The sequence below is a fragment of the Oncorhynchus tshawytscha genome, linkage group LG01 (assembly GCF_018296145.1).
Source record: "Oncorhynchus tshawytscha isolate Ot180627B linkage group LG01, Otsh_v2.0, whole genome shotgun sequence".
NCBI lineage: Eukaryota > Metazoa > Chordata > Actinopteri > Salmoniformes > Salmonidae > Oncorhynchus > Oncorhynchus tshawytscha.
This window is the reverse complement of record NC_056429.1, coordinates 72,585,909-72,612,899: the sequence shown is the minus strand read 5'-3', so window position 1 is coordinate 72,612,899 and position 26,991 is coordinate 72,585,909. Positions and strand designations below refer to the sequence as shown.

The window sequence follows — 26,991 nt, the reverse complement described above, 5'->3', positions numbered from 1 at the left end:
TGCAGCAATGCTCCCCATTCAACCAGACAGAGCTTGAGAGGATCTGCAGAGAAGAATGGGAGAAACTCCCCAAATAAGTGTGCCAAGCTTGTAGCATAAACCCATAACCTGTTTCTGCTTAGTTATTATAGGTTATTGTGTGATTTAATCCATTTTTTAATAAGGCTGTAACTTAACAAAATGTGGAAAAAGTCAAGGGGTCTGAATACTTTCCGAATGCACTGTATATAGCAACACCTCCCCCATAAGCATTGCTGTCTCTTCTATAGATGTTATATCCTTGTATTGCTACTGCTGTCAATTCGTCATAATTTTAAAAAAAAGAAATACAAATAAAAGCCTGGACTCGAACCCAGAATCTCTAGTAGCACAGCTAGCACTCTTCGTTACCGTGAGCTGTTTTCCAGCAACATCACAAGTCTCTTCCGCTCTCCTGTGCTTCACACTGTTTATGCCAGTCCTCCATCCTCTCTTCCCTATTCCTTCTCTCTCCCTCTCACTCTTCCTTCTCCCCTTCTCCCCTTCTCTCTTCCCTCTCTCCCCTTTCTACTCTCTCCTTTCCCTATCCTCTTCAGTGCCTTCCCTTTCTCTCCTCTAATTGTTCACTCCTCCATCTGTAGAGAGGTCAAGGCAGGGTAGAGAGTCCTGCTGTTAGCTGGAGGGTTGTGTGTATCTCTGTTAGAGAGGCTGGACTTTAGTGTTCTACTGCCTGTATAGTCCAGTAGTCAACAGGGAAAAAACCTCACACACATCTCCAACAACCATGATTGCTTTCCAAATTCCATTTATAGTGTACTACTTTTACATTACATTGCTTATGCCTAGGGACAGGGGTTTTCCTTGTCATGTAAGCTGTTCAGTAAAAACTCCTGCCCCTACCAAATCCCCAAAAAGGGAAATCACCTCAGGTAGGTTTCGTTTTATCTCTTAAATAATAACCTTTGCTTGAAGGCTGGCTGTAGGCCAAAAGAAGATTCCAAGATGTGTACTGTGTAGCGCCCAGATTTTATCGCTTCCGTGTTCCAAACATCTGGAGCTCCAGTGTAGCCCTGAGAGTTCTCTCTCGCTCCTCAGCTTCCATGAAGGATTCTTATAAGAAACCATCAAAACAAAAGCCTATAATATCCATCCTAAAATGAATTTCAATAGTCTACAAATCAAATCAAAGTTTATTTGTCACATGCGCCAAATACAACAGGTGTAGTAGACTGTCATGACGTTGGCCTGGGGGAAGGTTTATGACAGTCATAAATACCTCTCCCCCTTTTTTCCCTCTCTCTACCCTACTGATGTGAATATAGAAAATTCCTTGGTTATGCTTAGAAATTCGGGAAACATCAGAAGGTGGGGTGAAATGAACCATATTTTGGTAATCCAACCAGTTGAACATATTCATTGGTACTTAATGAATATGATGTCGGTTCGGTTGTCATCTGAGACATTCTCATCAATGATAGGATGACATAGACGGTACAGTGTAAAGTCTACACATTATAGTTATCAGATTTACATGGAATTGTTGTGCAATTTAAATGTTTGAATATTAAATTATTTGTGATGGGATGAAATTAGATTTTAGCTTCTAAAATGTATAAAGCCTTGACGATAATATAACTTCCTGTTCCGGGGACATTAAGGCGACGGACTTGACGTTAGAAGGGCAGGTGACACCTACAGAGCAAAGCCAATCTCAGCTACCTAACGAAATTAGCATTGAATTCCCACGTGAAGAGGACGATCGACACGCCGAATATGATGAATTTCGACAATATCACCCAGAATACAGTGCCTTGCGAAAGTATTCGGCCCCCTTGAACTTTGCGACCTTTTGCCAAATTTCAGGCTTCAAACATAAAGATATAAAACTGTATTTTTTGTGAAGAATCAACAACAAGTGGGACACAATCATGAAGTGGAACGACATTTATTGGATATTTCAAACTTTTTTAACAAATCAAAAACTGAAAAATTGGGCGTGCAAAATTATAATTATTATGCAAAATTCATTAAAAATACTACAATGTGATTTTCTGGATTTCTTTTTCTCATTTTGTCTGTCATAGTTGAAGTGTACCTATGATGAAAATTACAGGCCTCTCTCATCTTTTTAAGTGGTAGAACTTGCACAATTGGTGGCTGACTAAACACTTTTTTGCCCCACTGTATACCCACACAGTACCAATCAAAGGTTTGGACACACCTACTCATTCATGGGTTTTTCTCATTTTTTAAAACAATTTTCTACATTGTAGAATAATAGTGAAGACATCAAAACTACGAAATAACATATGGAATTATGTAGTAACCAAAAAAAGTGTTAAACAAATCAAAATATATTTTATATTGGAGATTCTTCAAAGTAGCCACCCTTTTCCTTGATGACAGTTTTGCACACTTTGGTTGTTGGAGCTATCTGTTGTATGATGAACTTGGGCTTCATCAATTTAATTTGTGAATAAATCTGGCTTTGATAATAGCCAGTGCTTACCCAGCCACCGAACTCACCGCACGTCACTGCATGAATCCATAGGGAGGGATTAGAGAAATTAATCTTTCACCGGACAGACAGATTGAGAACAGGAGGAAAAGGAGTCGAAGACCTTGAGGAAGAGGGAGGTTGAATGCAGGGCATTCACAGGGTAAGAAATAAAAGAGAGTGTTTGTGAAACAGAGAGCTGATCTCATCAGATATAGTATAAGAGGGATAAACAGGTCAAATTAAGGTCAATTAAAAAAGAGAAACAGAAAGAGAGAGGAAGCGAGAAAAAGATAAATAGGGGGGAGAGAGGGGAGCTCAGATAGACAGCCATTAATCTGAGTGAATTACCCGGGGTGTGTAAATTCTAAAACACAAATCAACATGGCATTTGTCACAAAGGATTAAGCAGAACCCTGACACAGACAGGCCATGGCCTACGGTGGCCTAGCGGACTAGGCCGCTGCCTCCGTTGAACATTTACCGCTGCAGCTTGGGTTCGAATGCGGCCCGCTGCTACACTACACTGACAAAAGTATGAGGATACCTGTCCGTCGAACAACTCATTCCAAAATCACGGGATAATATGAGGTTGGTTCCCCCTTTGTTCCAATTCAACCCAAAGGTGTTAGATGGTGTTGAGGTCAGGGCTCTGTGTAGGCCAGTCATGTTCTTCCACAGTAATCTCCACAAACACTTTCTGTATGGACCTTGCTATGTGCACAGGGACATTTCCTGTTTCAGCATGACAAGGGCCTTTCCCAAGCTGTTGCCACATAGTTGGAAGCACATAATCATCTAGAATGTAATTGTATGCTGTAGCATTAAGATTTCCCTTCACCGGAACTAAGGGGCCTAGCCTGAACCATAAAAACAGCCTCAAACCCTTATTCCTCCTCCGCCAAACTTTACAGTTGGCACATTGCATCCGGGCAGGTAGTGTTCTCCTAGCATCCGCCAAACCTGCCATGGTTACTCCTAGACGTTTCCACTTCACAATAACAGCACTTACAGTTGACCAGTCAGCTATAGCGGGGCATACATTTGAAGAACTGAGTTGTTGGAAAGGTGGCATCCTATGACAGTGCCATATTTAAAGTCACTGAGCTCTTCAGTAAGGCTATTCTACTGCCAATATTTGTCTATGGAGACTGCATGGCGGTGAGCTTGATTTTATACAGCTGTCATCAACAAGTGTAGCTGAAATAGCCAAATCCACTAATTTGACGTGATGTCCACATACCTTTGGCAATGTAGTGTATTTTATGACACTCTCCTCTATCTTTCACCTCCATCTCTCTCTATCAACTAAACATACAAAGACTTAAAAATATATATGAATAATTTCTCCCTAGACTCTTTCTCAAAACGCATCGTAGAAAATGGTTTGAAGGACAGACAGGCAGATCATGGAACAGAACACAGAGCGAGAGAGAGAGAGAGAGATGCTAGGTCTGGTGCACTGCCAGCACTACCACCTCCTCACTAGAGATAATGACTGATCTACTTACTGCATCATGCTCCTGTTATATGGTTTTAAGCCTCTGCTTTGGAATGGGCTAAGCCAGATCTGTGTGGATTTTAAGGATTGTGGTATATGTGTGTGTGTGTGTGTGTATATATATATGTTTCAAGTTTTATTTGTCACATAAACAAGTACAGTGAAATTCTGTGTGTGTGTGTGTGTGTGTATGTATGTATTTGTATGTATTAGGGATCCCCATTAGCTGTTGTCAAGGCAGCAGCTACTTTTCATGGGGTCCAAACACTAAACACAACACGAAATTCTGTGTGTGTGTGTGTGTATGTATGTATTTGTATGTATTAGGGATCCCCATTAGCTGTTGCCAAGGCAGCAGCTACTTTTCATGGGGTCCAAACACTAAACACAACACTTACTTACATTACATATAAAACAAAAGATAACGCTACATCATAACCCCTTACTATACCACTACATATCTACAATACAATATGTATAATACCACTATTCAACAATATTAGAATGTACGCGTGTGCAGAGTGTGTGAGCAACTCTGTGTGTGAGTATGTGTCTTTTCACAGTCCGTTATGTTCCATAAGGAGTAGTTTTATATGTTTTTTTATTTTTATTTTTAATTATCTGATTTTACTGCTTGCATGAATTACTTGATGTGGAATTGAGTTCCATGTAGTCATGGCCCTGTGTAGTACTGTGCGTTTCCCAGAGTATGTTCTTGGCCTAGGGACTGTGAAGAGACCCCTTGTGGCATGTCTTGTGGGGTATGCATGGGTGTCTGAGCTATTTGCTAGACATTTGAACAGACAGCTCGGTGCCTTCAACATGTCAATACCTCTCACAAAGACAAGTAGTAATGCAGTCAATCTCTCCTCTACTTTGACCCAGGAGAGACTGACAGGCATGTCATTGATGTTAGCCCTCCGTGTACATTTAAGGGCCAGCCGTGCTTCTCTGTGTTCTGGGACAACTGTAATGTCCCTCTTTGTGGCACTTGACTATATGACTGGGCAGTAATCCAGGTGCGACAAACCTAGGGACTTGTTTTGTTGATAGCGATGTCAAGAAAGTAGAACAGAGCTTTATTACGGACAGACCTCGTCCCATCTTAGCTACCGTTTCATCAATATGTTTTGACCATGACGGTATACAATCCAGGGTTACACCAAGCAGTTTAGTCTCCTAAACTTGCTACATTTCCAAATGATTCATAACTAGATTTAGTTAAGGGGTTTAGTTAAGGTTTGTCCCAAATACAATGCTTTTAGTTTGTGAAATATTTAGAACCAGCTTATTACTTGCCACCCATTCTAAAACTGACTGCGGCTCTTTCTTAATGGAATACATAATCCAGGTAGAGTTGGGCATTCCCCAGGGCAGTTGTCTAGGCCCTTTACTTTTTTCGATCTTTACTGATGACCTGTCACTGTGAAATCACTGCAACACTTAATGGTGTTAGGGGGCAGTATTTTCATTTTTGGAAAAAAACGTTCCCGTTTTAAATGGGATATTTTGTCAGGAAAAGATGCTAGAATATGCATATAATTGACAGCTTTGGATAGAAAACACTCTAACGTTTCCAAAACTGTAAATATATTGTCTGTGAGTAGAACAGAACTGATGTTGCAGGCGAAAGCCTGAGAAAAATCCAATCCGGAAGTGCCCCAGGTTTTGAAAGCGCTGCGTTCCAATGACTCCCTATTCAGCTGTGAATGTACCATCAACGAGCTTACGCTTTCTACGTATTACCCAAGGTGTCTACAGCATTGTGACGTAGTTTTACGCATTTCTGTTGAAGAATAGCCATAGGCGGCCACATTGCGTAAGTGGTCACATGGTGGCTCCGAGAGAGATTCTCGCGTAAAATACAGAGGTAGCCATTATTCCAATCGGTCCTAGTGAAAATCGAATTGTCCCAACGGATATATTATCGAATAGATATTAGAAAAACACCTTGATGATGGATTCTAAACAACGTTTGCCATGTTTCTGTCGATATTATGGAGCTAATTAGGAATACTTTTCGGAGTTGTGGTGACCGCAATTTCGGGCGATTTCTCAGCCAAACGTGAAGAACAAACGGAGCTATTTCACCTACAAAAATAATATTTTGGGAAAAAATGAACTTTGGCTGTCTACCTGGGAGTCTCGTGAGAGAAAACATCCGAAGTTCATCAAAGGTAAACGATTTAATTTGATTGCTTTTCTGATTTCCGTGACAAGGTTGCCTGCTGCTAGCAAGGCATAATGCCATGCTAGGCTATGATAAACTTACACAAATGCTTGTCTAGCGTTGGCTGTAAAGCATATTTTGAAAATCTGAGATGACAGGGTGATTAACAAAAGGCTAAGCTGTGTTCCAATATATTTCACTTGTGATTTTCATGAATAGGAATATTTTCTAGGGAGATTTATGTCCATTGCGTTATGCTAATTAGTGTCAGATGATGACAATGGTCCCGTTCACGGGATGGGGTGTCACTACAGGTTAACAGAACATAGAGGGTGTTCTTTAATCTCTCTACGCACGGAACCCGCTAGCGGGCTGAAATTCCACAACATACGGTGATCGCTACATAAATAGTCATATTAAACATTCATGAAAATACAAGTGTCTCACCTGTATCGAAAGCCTAGAATCTTGCTAATCCAACTGCGTTGTCAGATTCAAAAAATGATTTAATGCGAAAAAATACGATGCAATTATCTGAGCATAGAGCCACATAAAAAACAACTATTTCAACCAGCACAGACGCAACAAAATCACAAACTGCTATAAAATATATCATTTACCTTTGACGATCTTCGTCTGTTTGCAATTCCAATGCTCATTGTTACACAATGAATTATCTTTTGTTTGATCAAATCCGTTTTTATAGCCTAACACGAAACATTTTGTGAACCGCTTGTGTAGTGAATTCCGTCTCATTCCATTTTCGACGACACATTCCAGGTAAATCACCCACACAGAACGTGACTTCTCCAGTCATGTTTGGTTTCACTGAAATCAACTGGTTTGTTTGTAACACAATCATGTGTTTGTAACACAATCAAACCTGATGGGCCATTTCGTGGGACGTATTGACTGAAAGAAACCGATTTGAAGATAACAAGTAATGACATCGTTGTGCACCAATGATTTGCCCACTGTTTTGTTGATTGACTGTCTTTTAACCCAATGACCACTGATCGTCTTGAAATCTAGCTGGGTAGATAGCCAATGAGCTGAGCTAAACGGCAATACGCCATGTTTATGTGTTGCAAGAACAACCCATGTAGTAAGCTCCAGCGTAAAGAGAGTCATGCGCTATTGCATTTTCATACCGGAAGGAGAAACCCATTACGCATTGCATTGTTTGGTGAACGTGCAGATTCAGCTGTTTATATATCAATCATTATGGCGACTAAGTCAAGTCTAGATATACAGATGTACACACAATTTTAGAATAAATTGATTGGGAAGGTGAGACAGAGATTGTTGTAGGACGCTTCATTTAGCGATTGTGGAGGAATATTTTTTGAACGGGAGAGGACATCGTTTTGGACTGGTAAGTTCTTATCATGCTAATGCCCTTGTTTGAAATTAATAATATAAAATATATATAATATAATATATATTAATAATATAATAATAATATAATATAATATATAAACATTTAATGTCATGAAATGTGAGATGCGTGTGTATGCCGCCCCATCCCAACCCACATGAAATAGCCTATTTGAGGCTGTTGAGGAGAGGGCAGGACCACATCATTGGCCAAAGTGAAATGGAGACAGTAGATACAGCTGGTCTGTTGTAATATAATAAAGACAGTAGATCTAGCTGGTCTGTCATAATATAATAGAGACAGTAGATCTAGCTGAAATGTCATAATATAAAAGAGACAGTAGATCTAGCAGGTAATAATAATATAATAATATATTCAACCTTCAACTCTCTATATATATCTGTTTATTATACCTGTTGATACAGGGCTCATATGTGAAACTATTCTAACTGAACATTTTCTTTCACAGTGACACTGACTCTGAATGGGAGTCTTATCCGGTGTCCTGTGTGAATTTAAGTATGCTCTCTCTAATTCTCTCTTTCTCTCTCTCTGAGGACCTGAGCCCTAGGACCATGTGTCAGGACTACCTGGCATGATGACTCCTTGCTGTCCCCAGTCCACCTGGCCTTGCCGCTGTTCCAGTTTCAACTGTTCTGCCTGCGGCTATGGAACCCTAAACTGTTCATTTTTACTCTTGAGGTGCTGTCCTGTTGCACCCTCTACAACCACTGTGATCTCCACCCGGCACAGCCAGAAGAGGACTGGCCACCCCTCATAGCCTGGTTCCTCTCTAGGTTTCTTCCTAGGTTTTTGCCTCTCTAGGGAGTTTTTCCTAGCCACCGTGCTTCTACACCTGTATTGCTTGCTGTTTGGGGTTTTAGGCTGGGGCTATATAAATTGATTTGATTTGATAGAGGACTGAGGGTCTTCCAAATATTGAAAGTGTGTAAATAGTTACCCATGTTATTTTGTAAATGTATATATATTTTTTTTTTCATATTTTGTCATTTAAAAAAAAAAAAAAAAATTTTCTTTTTTTTTTTCTTTTTTTTTTCTCAATTTCTTTGGAGGGGGGTGTGTTAGAATACCATTTTGGTATTTTGTATATAGTTATTTGTTTCAAAATGTATACCTTCACCAATTTGGCTACTTGGGTACATTTGGGCGACTTGTTTGGGACACCTGGGTGACTTCATGATAAATGTCATGTAGCACACTCATTTTGGAAGTTATCATTCTGAAACTTTGCACAAGTACTGTTGCCCTCTTATATTTTTCACTGAAATTGTCCCCATCATCCTATCTGAATGTTTGTTTTATCTTGTTCGTTTTAAAGATGATGATATAAAAATAAAAAACATATGTTTTTTTCATTGTTTTATCTAAACCAGATCTATTGTGTGTTATTCTCTTACATTAAATTCACATTTACACAAACTTCAGAGTGTTTTCTTTCAAATGGTACCAAGAACATGCATATCCTTGGTTCTGTGCCTGAGCTACAAGCTGTTAGATTTGGGTATGTCATCAGGCGGAAATTGCACAAAGTAGGGGGGAGCTGCAAGAGGTTAGCCTTTCTAGGGCAGGCGTTCCGCTAGCGGAACCCCTCGACAACATTCCGCTGAAAGGGCAGCGCACGATATTCAAAAATATTTTTAATGTAACTTTCACACATTAACAAGTCCAATACAGCAAATGAAAGATAAACTTCTTGTTAATCTACCCATTGTGTCCGATTTCAAAAATGCTTTACAGCGAAAGCACAACATATGATTATGTTAGTTCATAGCCAAGTCAAAAAAACACAAGACATTTTTCCAGCCAAAGATAGGAGTCACAAAAAGCAGAAATATAGATCAAATTAATCACTAACCTTTGATGATCTTCATCAGATGACTCTCATAGGACATCATGTTACACAATACATGTATGTTTTGTTCGATAATATGCATATTTATATCCAAAAATCTCAGTTTACATTGGCACGTTACATGCAGTAATGTTTTGATTCCAAAACATCCGGTGATTTTGCAGAAATACTCATAATAACCATTGATAAAAGATACAAGTGTTATTCGCATAATTAAAGATATACTTCTCCTTAATGCAACTGCTGTGTCAGATTTTTTTTTAAACTTAACAGAAAAAGCATCATCTGAGAACGGCGCTCAGAGCCCAATCGGGCCAAATAAATATCCGCCATGTTGGAGTCATCAGAAGTTAGAAATAACACTATAAATATTCTCTTACCTTTGATGATCTTCATCAGAAGGCACTCCCAGGAATCCCAGTTCGACAATAAATGACAGATTTGTTCCATAAAGTTCCATAAAGTCCATAATTTATGTCCAAATACCACTTGTTGTTAGCGTGTTCAGCCCAGTAAGCCATCTTCATGAGGCACGAGCACTTTATCCAGACAAAAACTCGAAAAGTTCCGTTACAGGTCGTAGAAACAAGTCAAACGATGTATGGAATCAATCTTTAGGATGTTTTTAACATAAATCATCAATAAGGTTCCAACCGGAGAATTTCATTGTCTGAAGAAAAGCACTGGAACGAGAGCTAACTCTGTCGGAAGCGCGCGTCACGAGCCTGAGACACTCTACCAGATGCATGACTCATTCAGCTCCCATTCCCCCTCCTTTTTAGAAGAAGCCTGAAACAAGTTTCTAAAGACGGTTGACATCTAGTGGAAGCCGTAGGAAGTGCAACTTGACTCCATAGACACTGTGTATTCGGTAGGCCAAGCTTTGAAAAACTACAAACTTCAGATTTCCCACTTCCTGGTTGGATTTTTCTCAGGTTTTCGCCTGCCATATGAGTTCTGTTATACTCACAGACATCATTCAAACAGTTTTAGAAACTTCAGTGTTTTCCATCCAATACTAATAATAATATGCATATATTAGCATCTGGGACAGAGTAGGAGGCAGTTCATTCTGGGCACCCTATTCATCTAAAAGTGAAAATGCTGCCCACTATCCCAAAAAGGTTAGACAAGTAACTCTTGATGCACGATATAGCAGGGGATGTAAAACCATAACACATATGTTTTTACAGCGGATTATAAGCAATGTCAAAAGCTGCCCCGAAGTCTAATAAAACAGCTCCCACAAGCTTCCTATTATCAATTACTGTGAAATAGTATTGTATCTGGTCAAAAACAATTATTTAAAAAGGTTTATTAAGGGTTGGCTGATTGGTCAGTTGTTTGAGCCAGTAAAGGGTTTATTGCTATTCTTGGGTAGAAGAATGATTTGTGTGTGTATCACTGAAAGTAATGTTTCGGGGTTAAAATTGGAGTGTATTATCACCTCCTCGAGCCTCTTTCTGCTAATTGCTCTTTCACCAAAGAAACAGAGGGGAAAGAGAGACATTGTTGGAAGATAAAAGGCCTAGTGAAGAGTTTCATTCCAAAACACTATATAAATATCATGAAAGAGATCGGTGTGTTTTTTTCATTAACTTATCATGGCATTGGGTTTTTCAATTACAGAGTCAGAGAAATAAGGAGTACCACTCAGTTTTCCACAGTCAAATGTAGTAATTACATTTTTAATTAAAAAATTTGTAAAATTATACATTTGTGACATCAATAGAATGTTTTTACAGCTAAAATAATTAAATATAGTATGAGATCTGCATATAAACATTTACATTTAACATTTTAGCCATTTAGCAGATGTTCTTATCCAGAGCGACTTACAGAAAGTGCCTTAAGATATCTTAAGATAGCCAGGTGAGACAACCACATATCACAGTCAAATATACAGGATACAAACATTCCGTTCCAGCTAAACAATGGGTATATAGCGTTTTGCAAACATCTAAAATCTATGAATGAAATATAAATATTTTACACATGAAGGTACCCATAATAATTTCTGATGATAAATTACACCAAAAAATAAAACAATTGTGGATATAGCATTTTGGAAATAAACTCTTCACTTGTTCTTTCAATGCTTAGTCCTGTAATTAAGTGTGCATCTTAAAAACAAGAACTATGCACTGGGGACTTCAGTTAGAGGCCAGGTCCCAAATGGTATCCTATTTCCAATTTAGTGCACTACTTTTGACAAGAACCCTGGGCCCTCGTCCCCAGCCTTCTCAAGAGATAGTCAAGCATCAACAAGTTATCCACTGCTGGAAGTCAACCACACACACAGAGACAGACACACAGACAGACACACAGACACACACACACACACATTTTCAAGGCTGAAACAACTGAAGGCTACGCAGCCTATTTGTGAAGTAATTCCCAGCACGGCCAAAGGCCCCAGTCAGTCAGAGCCCTCTGCTTCTCTGTTTCATATTCTTTCCTCCAAATGTACACTGAACAACAATAGAACATATATAAAATGTTGGTCCCATATTTCATGAGGTGAAATAAAATATTCCAAAAATGTTCCATATACATTTGTTTACATCCCTGTGAGCATTTCCCCTTTGCCAAGATAATCCATCCACCTGACAGGTGTGGCATATCAAGACGCTGAATAAAGAGCATGATCATATCACAGGTGCACCTTTTGCTGGGGACAATAAAAGGCCACTAAAATGCAGGCTTTTCACACAACACAATGTCAAAGATGTCTCAAGTTGAAGGTTTGGGCAATGCTGAATGCAGGAATTTCCACCAGAGCTGTTGCCAGAGAATTTAATATTAGTTTCTATACCATAAGCCACCTCCAACGTCTTTTTAGAGATTTGGCAGTACGACCAACCGGCCTCACAACCGCAGACCAGTGGTGGAAAAAGTACCCAATTGTCATACTTGAGTTAAAGTAAAGATACCTTCATAGAAAATTAGTCATGTAAAAGTCACCCAGTAAAATACTACTTCCGTAAAAGTCTAAAAGTACTTGGTTTTAAATATACTTGAGTATATTTAAAAAGTAAAAGTATAAATCATTTCAAATTCCTTTTATTAAAGGAAACTAGATGTCACTATTTTATTATTTAGCCAGGGGCACACTCTGGCATAAATTACAAAAGAAAGCATGTGTGTTTAGCAAGTCCGCCATATCAGAGGCAGTGGGGATGACCAGTGATGTTCTCTTGATAAGTCTGTGAATTGGAGAATTTTCCTGTCCTGCTAAGCATCCAAAAGGTAATGAGTACTTTTGGGTGTCAGGGAAAATGTACAGAGTAAAAAGTACATTATTTTCTTTAGGAATGTAGTGAAGAAAAAGTAAAAGTTGTCAAAACTATAAATAGTAAAGTGTCATGACGTTGCCCTCTTTGGGTACAGCAAGCCCCATCCCCCTCTCCCAGTCTCCTACACACAGGATGCTGTGGCCAGAGAGAGGTCATACATTCCTGGAGGAGATGATCTCCTCATGGCCACAGTATAGAGACAGAGTGAATTTTCATAGAGAACAAAGGAATTTCTTCCACCTCACAGAACTTGAGGTCCGAACAACATTTATGTTCCGGAGAAGGTATAAAAGATCGGTGAAGAATCCAGCTACGAACTGGTCCGTTTGGTGCAATTTTATGGGGCTCATGGGAGACGATGCGGCGACATTACCATTAATATAATAGCCTCAGATATGAGGTTTACATCTAATTGTTGTATAAGATGAATGAGTGAGGATGATACTGTTTGTAAAATTGTGTAATGTGATTTTGGACTTTTTAATGAAGGAAACTCCAATTCCCTTTGGAGTTTAACTAAATCAGAGGACTGCCCATGAGCCTAGTTAGGGTCGGGCATCCTGGGACAGGCCCTTCTCTGCAATTCCGAATAAAACCCCACCTTGAGAATTTCTCAACAGACCATGTTTCTCTCAATTACTAGAGGACAAAGATTGCAGACCAGCTTACCTCGATAACAAGAGGGCCAAGGTTTGAGAAGATTGCTGAATCTTTTCACCATCCCACGTGGTTAAACTCTTAGACTATCGATACCGACAGAATAAGAACAAGTCTTTGATATTAATTACTAGTCTGCAGCTAGGAATTCGGTATCATTGAACGCGAAGAACGACAACCGCCGAAACATCTATAACGAAATGAATGAATGTCACTCTGAACTATCCATTCTAACCACGCAGAAAGAGAGAGAGAGAGAGGACGAAAACTCTTCAACAGAAACTAACTTTTCAGCAGACATCCCGACGACACACTGAGCGTAAATATATATATTGATTGCAATTGTTCCCGAATGAGTGAGCGTTCATGTGCAAAGGATTAGCATTTAAATTGTTATAATTATCAACTGTGTGTTGTCTTATCTCAGTCGACCACCACTTCCCTTTTGTACACCAAGCCGCCATGCCAGTCTAGCCCACTAGGGCACATTCCCCTATCATTTCTTGTAACCATATTTACTTTGTTTGTTTGTGCGTGCACTTCTGTGATTGTTTAGTTAGTTAATAAATAAATGATTTAGGACAATTGATGTATGGATGACTCATAGTGAAGACTGGGTTCGTGCAGATAACCAACAATTTACGACGTTTAGAATGAGACTAACGTGAGGTAAAATAAATAATTCATTAATTCAGAAGAGTATTGATCAGATATGAAAATGTCTGAAAAGTTATATTAGGAAACTTATAACTTTGTAATCTGAATATTTTCCTTGGTGCCCCGACTTCCTAGTTAATTACAGTTACATGAGTAATCAGTTTAATCTCGTAATACTAATTACAGAGCATCTTTGATAAAAACTAAGTCTTCATTTAATGATAGTAAAGACACGACAAAAGTAATGTACAGATACCCAGATACCCATAAAAACTACTTTAGTATTTAAGGTATTTTTATTTAAGTACTTTACAACACTGCTGCAGACCACTTGTATGGCGTAAAGTGAGCGAGCAGTTTGCTGATGTCAATTGTTGTGAACAGAGTCCCCCCAATGGTGGCGGTGGGTTATGGATTGTGCAGGCATAAGCTATGGACAACGAACACAATTGCATTTTATCGATGGTAATTTGAATGCACAGAGATACCGTGACGAGATCCTGAGACCCATTATCGTGCCATTCATCCGCTGCTATCACCTCATGTTTCAGCATGATAATGCACGGCCCCATGTCGCAAGGATCTGTGCACAATTCCTGGAAGCTGAACATGTTCCAGTTCTTCCATGGCCTGCATACTCACCAGACTTTTTTCATTGAGCACTTTTGGGATGCTCTGGATCGACATGTACAAAAGCGTGTTCCTCAACCATTGCAGAGGAGTGGGACAACATTCTACAGGCCACAATCAACAGCCTGATCAACTCTATGCGAAGGAGCTGTGTCGCTCTGCATGAGGCCAATGGTGGTGACACCAGATACTGAATGGTTTTCTGATCCACACCCCTAACTTTGTTTTAAGCTATCTGTATTCCAAGTCATGTGAAATCCATAGATTAGGGCTTAATTTATTTATTTCAATTGACCGATTTCCTTATATGAACTGTAACTCAGTAAAATGTTTGATATTTTTGTATGTTGCATTTATATTTTTGTTCAGTATAATTATGGTTTGGAGTTCTCAAATCCCAAGTGGCACAGCAGCACACACACACCAACTGAGTAACACCTCCAACTGACCAAGGTCGTCACTTCATCAATCCACAACTTAATCTTGATTTCCCCAAAATGTTTGAGAACCACTAACAAACCTAAAGTGCCTTCGGAAAGTATTCATACCCCTTGACTTTTTCCACATTTTGTTGTGTTACAGCCTGAATTTTGTTTAAATTAAATTAAATTGATTAAATTGATATTTTGTGTCACTGGCCTACAACACAATAACAAATACCCCATAATGTCAAAATGGATTTAAGTTGTTATACATTTTTACAAATTAATCAAAAATGAAACGCTGAAATGTCTTAAGTCAGTAAGTATTCAACCCCTTTGTTATGGCAAGCCTAAATAAGTTCAGGAGTAAAACTGTGCTTAGTAAGTTGCAGGACTGCAATAATAGTGTTCAACATGATTTTTGAATGACGACCCCACACATACAATTACATATAAGGTTAAGGTTTTCTAATACCTCGCAAAGAAGGGAACCTATTGGTAGATACAAAAAATAATAAAAGCAGGCCTTGAATATCAATTTGAGCATGGTGAAGTTAATAATTACCATTTGGATGGTGTACCAATACACCCAGTCACTACAAATATACAGGCATCTTTCCTAACTCAGTTGCCTGAGAGGAAGAAAAGCTCTCAGGGATTTCACCATGAGGCCAATGGTGACATTAAAACAGTTACAGAGTTTAATGGCTGTGATAAGAGACAGCTGATGATGGATCAACAACATTGTAGTTACTCCACAATACTAACTTAAATGACAGAGTGAAAAGCAAGAAGCCTGTTCAGAATACAAATATTCCAAAACATGCATCTGTTTGCTCACTGTAAATATATCTACTGCTGTACATATCATTCTTAGTATATATTTTTGGTGTATATACCCATAGATTGCATTTGGATTATGGATACAGTTTATTTGGGTTGTTAATTGGATTCGTTCTGACATTTGTGATTTCTTGTTTTTGATTATTTGTGTACCTGACATTAGGAGCTAGTAACATAAGCATTTCGCTGCACCCGCTATGACATCTGTTAAACTGTACGCGACCAATTAACTTTGATTTGATGAGCTTCACTAGATAGTGCACTATGAACAGGGGCCGCACTTTACTTTATTATGTTTATTTTATCAGGGACAATGCACACAGTAAATCAACATTTCAGTAAAAGTCCCGGGCCGGCTAATTTTCTACACTATAGGGGTCGTTCCACAAAGTTAGTGCCTTTTGCGTCCCTTTGAAATTTGAAGTAGAAATTGTGCACCAATTCTCATCGACGGGGCTGTAGTGGAGCAGGTTGAGAACTTCAAGTTCCTTGGTGTCCACATCACCAACAAACTAGAATGGTCCAAACACACCAAGACAGTTGTGAAGAGGGCACGACAAAGCCTATTCCCCTTCAGGAAACTAAAAAGAATTGGCATGGGTCCTGAGATCCTCAAAAGATTCTACAGCTGCAACATCGAGAGCATCCTGACTAGTTGCATCACTGCCTGGTACGGCAATTGCTCGGCCTCCAACCGCAATGCACTTCAGAAGGTAGTGCGTACGGCCCAGTACATCACTGGGCTAAGCTGCCTGCCATCTAGGACCTCTACACCAGGCGGTGTCAGAGGAAGGCCCTAAAAATCGTCAAAGACCCCAGCCACTCCAGTCATAGACTGTTCACTCTACTACCGCATGGCAAGCGGTACCGGAGTGCCAAGTCTAGGACAAAAAGGCTTCTCAACAGTTTTTACCCCCAAGCCATAAGACTCCTGACAAATGGCTACCTGGACTATTTGCATTGCGTTTCACTGTTGTATTCAGCGCACATGACAAATAAATTTTGATTTGACCAATATTGAATTTTAAAAGCCTTTTATATTCAATGAAGTACCGTTTAATAGTGCCGTTCAATATAGCAATTCAACGGCTCAAACACGAGACGTACGTGGCAGGGTCTACAGTTAATCACGGATTACAAAAAGAAAACCAGCCCCGCCGCAGACATCGACGTCTTGCTCCCAGACAAATTAAACAACTTCTTTGCTCGCTTTGAGGACAATACAGTGCCACACACACAGCCCGCTACCAAAGCCTGTGGGCTCTCCTTCTCTGTGGCAAATATGAGTAAAACATTTAAACTGTTAACCCTTGCAAGGCTGCCGGTCCAGGCGGCATCCCTAGCCGCGTCCTCAGAGCATGCGCAGACCAGCAGCAAAACATTTTATTTAACCTCTTGAGATGGGAAAACGTGTTTTTTAAATTAAGTTTAACATGTGCAGCTCTTCATGAGAGAATGTTAAAATGAGGTGAAATCAAAACTTACACATCTCAAAAGGCACCGAATTGGTGGAATGACCTAAAGGGTGCTATTTCGGATTGAGCAAGTATGTCAAACAGCGGGACCGATTCATAACCATGTCAGCACAGGGAATACAGTGCTTATTGAAGGCGGTGACACTAACCCCTAGACCACCCAAACCACAAAGCTACAGTATATCACACCTGTTGTTTTTAAGTAAAAGTGTTTACTCTTGCTTCCTGGTGGTCACAAGGCATGTAAACTATAGAGGTAGAAAGAGGGCTCTAGATGGATATAATCTGTTTTAGCATGGACATTACCAGAGGGTTTTTCACCATTTTCAAGTAGTCAACTGGGATGGGATTCCGATAGGTTGGGAGCGATCGGCCAATGATCATGGCTTTAAGCTATATCTCTGCCATCTTGTGGCCATAATAAATAAACGACAAACAAGATTCGGTTCAGGACTCCAGCACTAACCACCAATATTAGCGTTTAGACTTTTTTTAAACAAAAAATACAATACTTGCTTTATTAGTCCATTTGCATGGATATTCTTTATTCTTTGCTTTCACAGTACCCAACCTGACACAAAACCCACACATCACAGGCTGGGAGCAGCACATGGCCTGTTGCACAGCATCACGCTGGAGCACTTAGGAGAACACTTAGGGGTAAAGTGATTTGCTCAAGGCGGCAGGTAGTATACAGGGATACTGAAGCCGGTAACCCTCCGGCTGCCAGATCACTCCTTGCAGATTTTCCCACAGTCAGGGAGTTCAAACCGGCAACCCTCTTGTTACCGACCGACTCTCAATTCACTACTTTAGAATGGAGATAGCCGTTATGGTGCTGCCCATGGTGTCTGTGACGCCATAATGGCACAGATACAAAGATTAGTTATTTTTCTATCTCTATGATGTAAACATTGTTTTCCTGATAACTTTTCTCCACATTCCCTTCCTCTGCTCCAAGGCTTTATGGGTCATTTGCATTACATTTCCATAACCAGGCCCCTGGCTAGGGAAATCTCGAGAGGACAGAGTTGGGCAGAGGGAACATCATCACGAAGAATGTTTGGCACATCTGTTCACAGGGTTTGTAGGAATGTTTTTAATACACCTATGGAACTAATCAGAGTTACTTTTGTGTATATTTTGAGAGATAACTGCATTTGTTTGTTGTAAAGGTCATGCTATGGTCTCACCCCTGAAGATCTAATCCAAATACCACAAGGCAGAGGAGAAGACTATTGCCAGCACATGTTGCTTTACATGTCATCACGTTATCACATTAACTTCACATAAGATCACGTGAAAATGTGTTTTTGGAACACTTTGTGTTTTCACATGTGAAATGGATGTGTTTTTTTCCAGAAGACACTGACGGCCAATTGCAATGAAGTAGCTGAACTTCGTACGTTCTTAAAACTATACTAACGGGAGATTACATGCACCTGCATACTAAAATAAGTTTGATTGCAACGCAAAACCCACAAGAATAAACAAGTGTCTTAACTGATCTCACGATGATTCCAGACAGCTGCAACTTTCGTTGTCTATAGGTTCTCTATTGGTTCCCCAAATAAATAATGATCTATCGGAAAACATAAGGCTGATGAAGGTAAAATAATTCTTATTACAGTATAAGAATATAGTAAAATTATGCCTACACAGTATATTCATTTAAATGCTTCATCTTAAATGGCTTAATATGTGTCATTTGAAATACTGTATTAGACTACAGTTTAATTAGCTAAAAATTTGATTGGCTTGATTTGGTTACAACATTTCAAATATGGACAGTGCAGGGACCTTTTTCCCCAGAATCTTGATAAGAAATTACCATACTTTTTAAGACAAGTTCTAACTAATGGATTACATGAACTGGAAATAGAAAATGATTAAGTGTAGGCTACACCAACATAGTTTTCCATTCATAAAACGTGTAGGGTCAATTGCCACAGTAGATTTTGACAGCAGTCAGGACTAAAAGTTCAACACTGGCATCAGCTTTAGGGAGAGGTAGTTTGCAATTGGCCCAGAGAGTGCGAGTGTTATAAGTTTGAGTGTGTGTGTGTGTGTGTGTATGTGTGTGTGTGTGTGTGTGTGTATGTGTGTGTGTGTCTGTGTCTGTTCATGCGTGCATTCGGGAGTGTGTGTGTGTATGGGGGTGTAATCTTAATAATAACTACTTATCACTAGTTAACACATTAACAATCAGACGCTAAAAGGAGGAAGTTTACCAAATAAACAAGCAACCACAAGAGAATAATACACCGTTATAAGTGCAAAGTCTTAAATAACAAAGCATCCATGTCTCTAAACATGTATCAGTGATTAGTCCAGTCACATCAGCTCTCTCCTTATCCTCCATAGCAGACACAGAGCAGTTTCAGAGTCTCACACTGTTATGGTAAAGTGGTGTCACTCAGAAAATAATTCTGAGTAGTAGTTTACCCCATCAAATCAAATCAAATGTATTTGTCACATACACATGGTTAGCAGATGTTAATGCGAGTGTAGCGAAATGCTTGTGCTTCTAGTTCCGACAATGCAGTAATAACCAACGAGTAATCTAACCTAACAATTCCAAAACTACTACCTTATACACACAAGTGTAAAGGGATAAAGAATATGTACATAAAGATATAGAAATGAGTGATGGTACAGAACGGCATAGGCAAGACGCAGTAGATGGTATCGAGTACAGTGTATACATATGAGATTAGTAATGTAGGGTATTTAAACAAAGTGGCATAGTTTAAAGTGGTTAGTGATACATGTATGCAGTAGATGATAGAGTACAGTATATACATATACATATGAGATGAATAATGTAGGGTATGTAAACATTATATTAAGTAGCATTATTTAAAGTGGCTAGTGATATATTTTACATCAATTTCCATCGATTCCCATTATTAAAGTGGCTGGAGTTGAGTCAGTGTGTTGGCAGCAGCCACTCAATGTTAGTGGTGGCTGTTTAACAGTCTGATGGCCTTGAGATAGAAGCTGTTTTTCAGTCTCTCGGTCCCAGCTTTGATGCACCTGTACTGACCTCGCCTTCTGGATGATAGCGGGGTGAACAGGCAGTGGCTCGGGTGGTCGGATGATCTTTATGGCCTTCCTGTGACATCGGGTGGTGCAGGTACCCTGCCCTGGAGGGCAGGTAATTTGCCCCCGGTGATGCGTTGTGTAGACCTCACTACCCTCTGGAGAGCCTTACGGTTGTGGGCGGAGCAGTTACCGTACCAGGCGGTGATACAGCCCGACAGGATGCTCTCGATTGTGCATCTGTAGAAGTTTGTGAGTGTTTTTGGTGACAAGCCGAATTTCTTCAGCCTCCTGAGGTTGAAGAGGCGCTGCTGCGCCTTCTTCACGATGCTGTCTGTGTGGGTGGACCAATTCAGTTTGTCTGTGATGTGTACGCCGAGGAACTTACTACCCTCTCCACTACTGTCCCATCGATGTGGATAGGGGGGTTTTGTTGACGTTGACTGTGAGGTTATTTTCCTGACACCACACTCCGGGGGCCCTCACCTCCTCCCTGTAGGCCGTCTCGTCGTTGTTGGTAATCAAGCCTACCACTGTAGTGTCGTCCGCAAACTTGATGATTGAGTTGGAGGCGTGCGTGGCCACGCAGTCGTGGGTGAACAGGGAGTACAGGCTCAGAACCCACCCTTGTGGGGCCCCAGTGTTGAGGATCAGCGGGGTGGAGATGTTGTTACCTACCCTCACCACCTGGGGGCGGCCCGTCAGGAAGTCCAGTACCCAGTTGCACAGGGCGGGGTCGAGACCCAGGGTCTCGAGTTTGATGACGAGTTTGGAGGGTACTATGGTGTTAAATGCTGAGCTGTAGTCAAACAGAGATGCTACCTCTGGTAAGACGAGGGGTCAGGGTGTGTCTATTTGTCAATAACAGCTGGTGTGCAATGTCTAATATTAAAAGAGTCTCGAGGTATTGCTTGCCTGAGGTAGAGTATCTTATGGTAAGCTGTAGACCACACTATCAACCAAGAGAGTTCTCATCTATATTATTTGTATCTGTCTATTTACCACCACAGAACGAAGCTGGCTCTAAGACCGCTCTCAACCAACTGTATAAGCTCATAAGCAAAGAAGAAAATGCTGGTGATCTGCTTGAAACATGTTGGTATTACAGACTCGGACAGGGAGAGGTTGAAAATGTCAGTGAAGACACTTGCCAGTTGGTCGGCGCATGCTCAGAGTACACGTCCTGGTAATCCGTCTGGCTCTGTGGCCTTGTGAATGTTGACCTGTTTTAAGGTCTTACTCACATCGGTTGCGGAAAGCCTGATCATACAGTCATCCGGAACAGCTAATGCTCTCATAAATGTTTCAGTGTTACTTGTCTCGAAGCGAGCATATAAGTTATTTAGTTTGTCTGGTAGGCTTGTGTCACTGGGCAGCTCTCAACTGTGCTTCCCTTTGTAGTCTGTAATAGTTTGCAAGCCCTGTCACATCCGACGAGCGTCGGAGCCGGTGTAGTACGATTCGATCTTAGGAAGGGAAACCCAGCCGTGAGCTGCTTAGTGACACGAGCCTACCACACCAGCTAAATGTCTTCTATGCTCGTGCCGAGGCAAGCAACACTGAACTATGCATGAGAACACCAGCTGTTCCGAACAACTGTGTGATCACAATCTCTCTCTCTGCATTGTTGGGAAGGGCACATAAGTAAGCATTTTGTCTGTGTCCCAAATGGCACCGTGTTCTTTATATAGTGCAGTACTTTTCACCAGAGCCCTATGGGAGGGCATAGGATGGCATTTGGAACCTAACTGTATAACTTTGTGTCTCACAATGTGTTGCTTCAATTTGTTTCAGAGGCATATTTTCCCAACACAATTTCATATGGATAACAGTGTTAACACAGTGGATTTACTCAGATATGTGAGAGACAGTCTGTGTGTGTGTGTGTGTGTGTCTTAAAAAGAAATAGATAAGAGAGACAGAGAATAAATTATTTATTGAGTATTTGAAGAGCGTTGAGAGGAAGCAGCCGACTAACACAGAGTTCTAAATAGAGGAAAATGCTCCCTCTCTCCCCCCTTCTCTTTTTTTAGAGGCACTAAAAGACAAGGTGTGTCTGTTTCGGATAGATGGGTTGCACTCGGACTAAACGGCAGGCGCAACCACACTCAAACACACACACTTTGTCTACACTTCCACTAATCAGAATGCAGGGTAAGCAATTGCTATTTCTCTCCTCCGCTCCATACCCCTCTCCTCCACTCCTCCGATGGATCCAGAGGGAGGAGAGGAATCACCTCCATTTATCCCTCCATCCCTGAGAGGAATAAACAGATCTTAGCCGCAGGGAGAGGGGGATTGGTGCAGAGCAGAGGGATGGAAGGAGGGATGTTAGCAAAGAACAGAACAGAGAGAGAAGTAGGCCAATTAGAGCATATCCTCTGTCAAGGATGCAGACAAAGCATGGATATAGTACGTAACTTACTGAATGACTGCAGCCATCTTAATTCACAAACTATTATGGAATCTTCGAGCTGAAAGTGTGTCTGCAGCTAAATCAGGCTATGTCAAGTCCACCATATGTACAGGTTTAGTGGGCTCTTGTGAACACCTGTGTTGACATGCTGAGGTACTCAGACCCTGATAAACAATAGACCGTGTTATTGAGTATTTTGTTGGTAAGAAGACAGACACCAGGCAGACAGACATGTTGACAGCACAACGCTTTGTTTAGCAGATCTTACAGCTGACCACTACTGCCAGCCCTTCACACACACAAACACACACATGCACACACAAACACATGGGAGCACAATAACATAAACAAACACACACATACACCATGCGTGTAAAGAAAATAGATAAAAGAGAGACATACACACACTCATCCTCCCGTGTGACCTTATGGCTCAGCATTTGTAACACGAAAACAACTACAAACTGAAAGCTTCTCCGTATTAAACCACTTCAGCTTAACAGTGGAGCCTCTATACGCACAAGTACAGGCAGATGCACAAGAACACTATATAAATACAAAAGTATTTGGACACCTGTTCAAATGAGTGGATTCAGCTATTTCAGCCACACCCGTTGCTGACAAGTGTATAAAATCGAGCACACAGCCATGCAATCTCCATAGACAAACATTGTCAGTAGAATGGCCTGACTGAAGAGCTCTGTGACTTTCAACGTGGCACTGTCATAGGATGCCACCTTTCAAACAAGTCAGTTCATCAAATTTCTTCCCTGCTATAGAAGCTCACAGAACGGGACTTCCGAGTACTGAAGCGCATAAAAACATCTGTCCTCGTTGCAACACTCGCTACGAGTTCCAAACTGCCTCTGGAAGCAACATCAGCACAAGAACTGATCGTCGGGAGCTTTATGAAATGGGTTTCCATGGCCGAGCAGCAGCAACAGCAAACTAGCTAAATTGCCATAAATGTTTAATGCTTTTCGACCTGTTCCCAAATGAATGTCATTGGTTCAGAGTTTGTTTTGATATTTTAACCTGCGTGTCATGATCGCGTTTGGCGTAGGGGGACAAAATATACTTATGCACGATGGCGCATGCGCGCAGCCAGTATGGTTTCCGTGTAAGAATAATGAATGCTGAGGGTAGCAGTGCAAGATCTTTTTAAGCAGAATATTTGGATTATTAGCATATGAACGATTTGCAATTCGATTGCTGGACTATTATTCAGATCCGGCAGTTCAAAGAGGATAGTTTCAAGAGGATAGTTCCTAAAACTAGAACTGTATTTTGGGCCTCATGGGATTGTAAAATGTTAATACATTCTAAAACATTTTAATTGTCCAAAATCGTGCTGAAATAAAACACTTTTCAATCCGTGTATTAATGGCAGTGTTGTTTGCCTATCAATATAGTAAGCATTAATCTGTGAGATTAGACAGACATCGAACTTGAACCCCTTTTCAACAAAGCATCACTTGATTCAGAAAATGATTTCCAGAATGACAGTAAAGTGAACAGCTGTTGTGAAAGCACACATGGTGTTTCTAGAATGTCTCATACGTTACGAAAAGGATAGTCCAAACTATGCAGGGTAAAAATGTTGGCCTATAGCATTTTTAAACAGGTTCAAAAGCAAAAAAGCTTTATTTCCTTGTAATGCATTTTATTCAATGGCTTCTCCGGAGTGTTGGGTGGCACTTTACTACATTCCAATGTTATAGTCTTGTGAATTTCTCATGCATATTTTTTGATTGAAAGTGGGAACAAATTGGAGAGATGGACAAATAACGTTAGTGATTTCAAAACAAAAATAGACTACATTTTCATTCATATTATAAAGACATGAGGTGAATATCAAAAAAGTTTTAAAAGATGTCTTTCCCTTAAAGTTGTACCTCGGATTAATATTTTATATAATGGCCTATACAGTAAACTCAAAATATGGTATTCTGTTGTTTTGAAATATGCTACGTTTTCAGTATCATAATGAGACTCAATGAAACGACACAGGCCAAATGGATTTTGTGATGTTTTCCTACATTAAATTGACTTAGACTGTTAAATGTAGGGTAAAAGGCAGACATTTTATATAAACATTGGCTTTCTGTGGTCTGAATTTCATTATAATTTTTGTTTTCAGTAGATAGGCCTACCCATGTGTCTCTCCTCTCTCTGAAAGCCTGCTCACTGATGTCAATACCAAAGCTGATAATTGTGACTTGATTGAATTGGAACGATGTGAATAATGATAATGATGGTGAGAGCCCATTACAGACTAACCCTTTAATCATAGGCTATTGTTACTTTGTGTCTCTAAAATCACAATGTTTCCATTTCTATAGTCAAAATACAGAGTATTTTTTATTTATTGAAACCTCCAAATGTCAGCCTTTTACCAGATCCATTTTTTCTGCATTAAAATGTTTTATTTTCATTACTGAACAAAATTCGGTACGCTATAGCCTGTAGATCATTTATGCCCATATGAACACATTTATTTTAGGCCATAAAAAGAACAGCTTTGCTTGATTTAATGAAAAGCAGCTAACAGACACAAAATTGTTTCACATTGTTCAATAAAAGACTCATAAACAGAAACAGGGAATAGGCTACACAGATGGCTTCACTGTTTCCCCGCATAAAAGGTCCTACAAGAAAACTCAATGTATCTCCACAAAGTTGAGTGAACGAGGGGGTCTGTGCGCTGCGTAGTACGTCCACAAAATGGCAAGCAACGCACTACACACATCCTCCTGTGACCGTCCAACTCAGCATAGTAGCACAAAACCGTCCACAAACTGAAAGCTTCTCCACATTAAAGCACTTCAGCTTAGCAGTGGGGACTTTACTGTGATGAACTGTGAGCTGTTCTCTACTCACACACACGGACAAGCACACACCCCAATCTGTCTTTGTGGAGTTCCTGGAATCACAGCTACACCGAGCCGGTATTAAAACATGACAAGGTGTGGTCCACAATGGATCTTGCCATTAGTCTGTTTAAGAAAGTATGTCATCCTGCCAAAAAGCATGTCATACGGTGTCCCCCTCCTAAACACCCCACTAGAAGACCATGATCTTTGACCCTACCTGTTTGTCCTTGTCCTTGGACTTTCCGCTGCCGCTGACCCGGGAGGAAGTGACATCACGGGGGATGACAGAGATCTGGTGCAGTGGCATGTTCATCCCCGCGCAGCCCACCGGACTGGTCGGGCTCACACACACACTTCCTGTCTTGCTGGCATGACGGGCTGAATCGCTACTCCCAGGCTACACTGCTCTGGAGAGGAGAATAAGTTGAAAGAGGAGATACATGTTTAGACATACACATAAATAACACTACTCACATTTATTTTCACAAGATATACTTTTATTATTTGTAGCCATTTTCTTTTCTTTCCTCCAATAGTATGACTGGTCTGGTTCTGGAACTGTGGGTGGCTAATCAGAGTGATGATAACACATTGACAGAGAAAAGAGTCGGTTTAACAGCCCATGCTGTGAAGTCTATGAAAAGTATTGTCTGAAAATAGAATAAGAGCACATTGATGGAGAGGGAGAGAATGAACCATGGTCTGAATAGAACATAACACACTGACTGTCCACATTGACAAAGGTCTGAATTAGAGCCGGATGATATGGACAAAAATCTATATTGCGATAAATTGCCTGAATTGATGCGATGACGACAAATATAACGATATGTTTATAACAATGTGCACCACAGAGGTCATTCCATGTTAAAGGACCCATGAGCACTAAACATCACCCAGAAAAAGTCTTAAAAGGTAAAACATCAAAACACAATGTTAAATTAAAGACACCTACCAACTAATATCAACACTTATAATATAACAATCTGTTCTCAACTGACATGCCTAGTTAAATAAAGGGTAAACACAAATAATCATATTTAGTTTGGGATGATAGCATTTTCTGCCTTCTGTAAACATTGCCTTGTGCTGTGAAGGCTGAACCACGGTCAATCAATCAAATGTATTTTATATAGCCCTTTTGACAACAGTAGTTGTCACAAAGTGCAGCCCCATGATAACACAACAACAGGGAGGGAGGGAAGAGGTAGAAGACAGGAAGAAAGGCGAGGATGAGGGGTATTGACGCATCACTAATCTAGTGCTGTCTGGAAGTAGAGGT

The 26,991-nt window shown here is 40.3% G+C and overlaps 1 protein-coding gene across 7 annotated transcripts in view; it reads right to left on the bottom strand.

The window, feature by feature from the left end:
• Positions 1-26,991, bottom strand: part of LOC112256249 (E3 ubiquitin-protein ligase MARCHF8) — a 124,372-nt gene that overhangs the window by 63,292 nt on the left and 34,089 nt on the right. For all 7 annotated transcript variants that reach the window (XM_024429371.2, XM_024429353.1, XM_024429410.1 and 4 more), the window contains one exon: positions 25,927-26,116. In XM_024429371.2, the coding sequence (XP_024285139.1) occupies positions 25,927-26,022 (96 nt within the window). In that variant the 5' untranslated portion in view covers positions 26,023-26,116. The remainder of the gene's footprint in view (positions 1-25,926; positions 26,117-26,991) is intronic.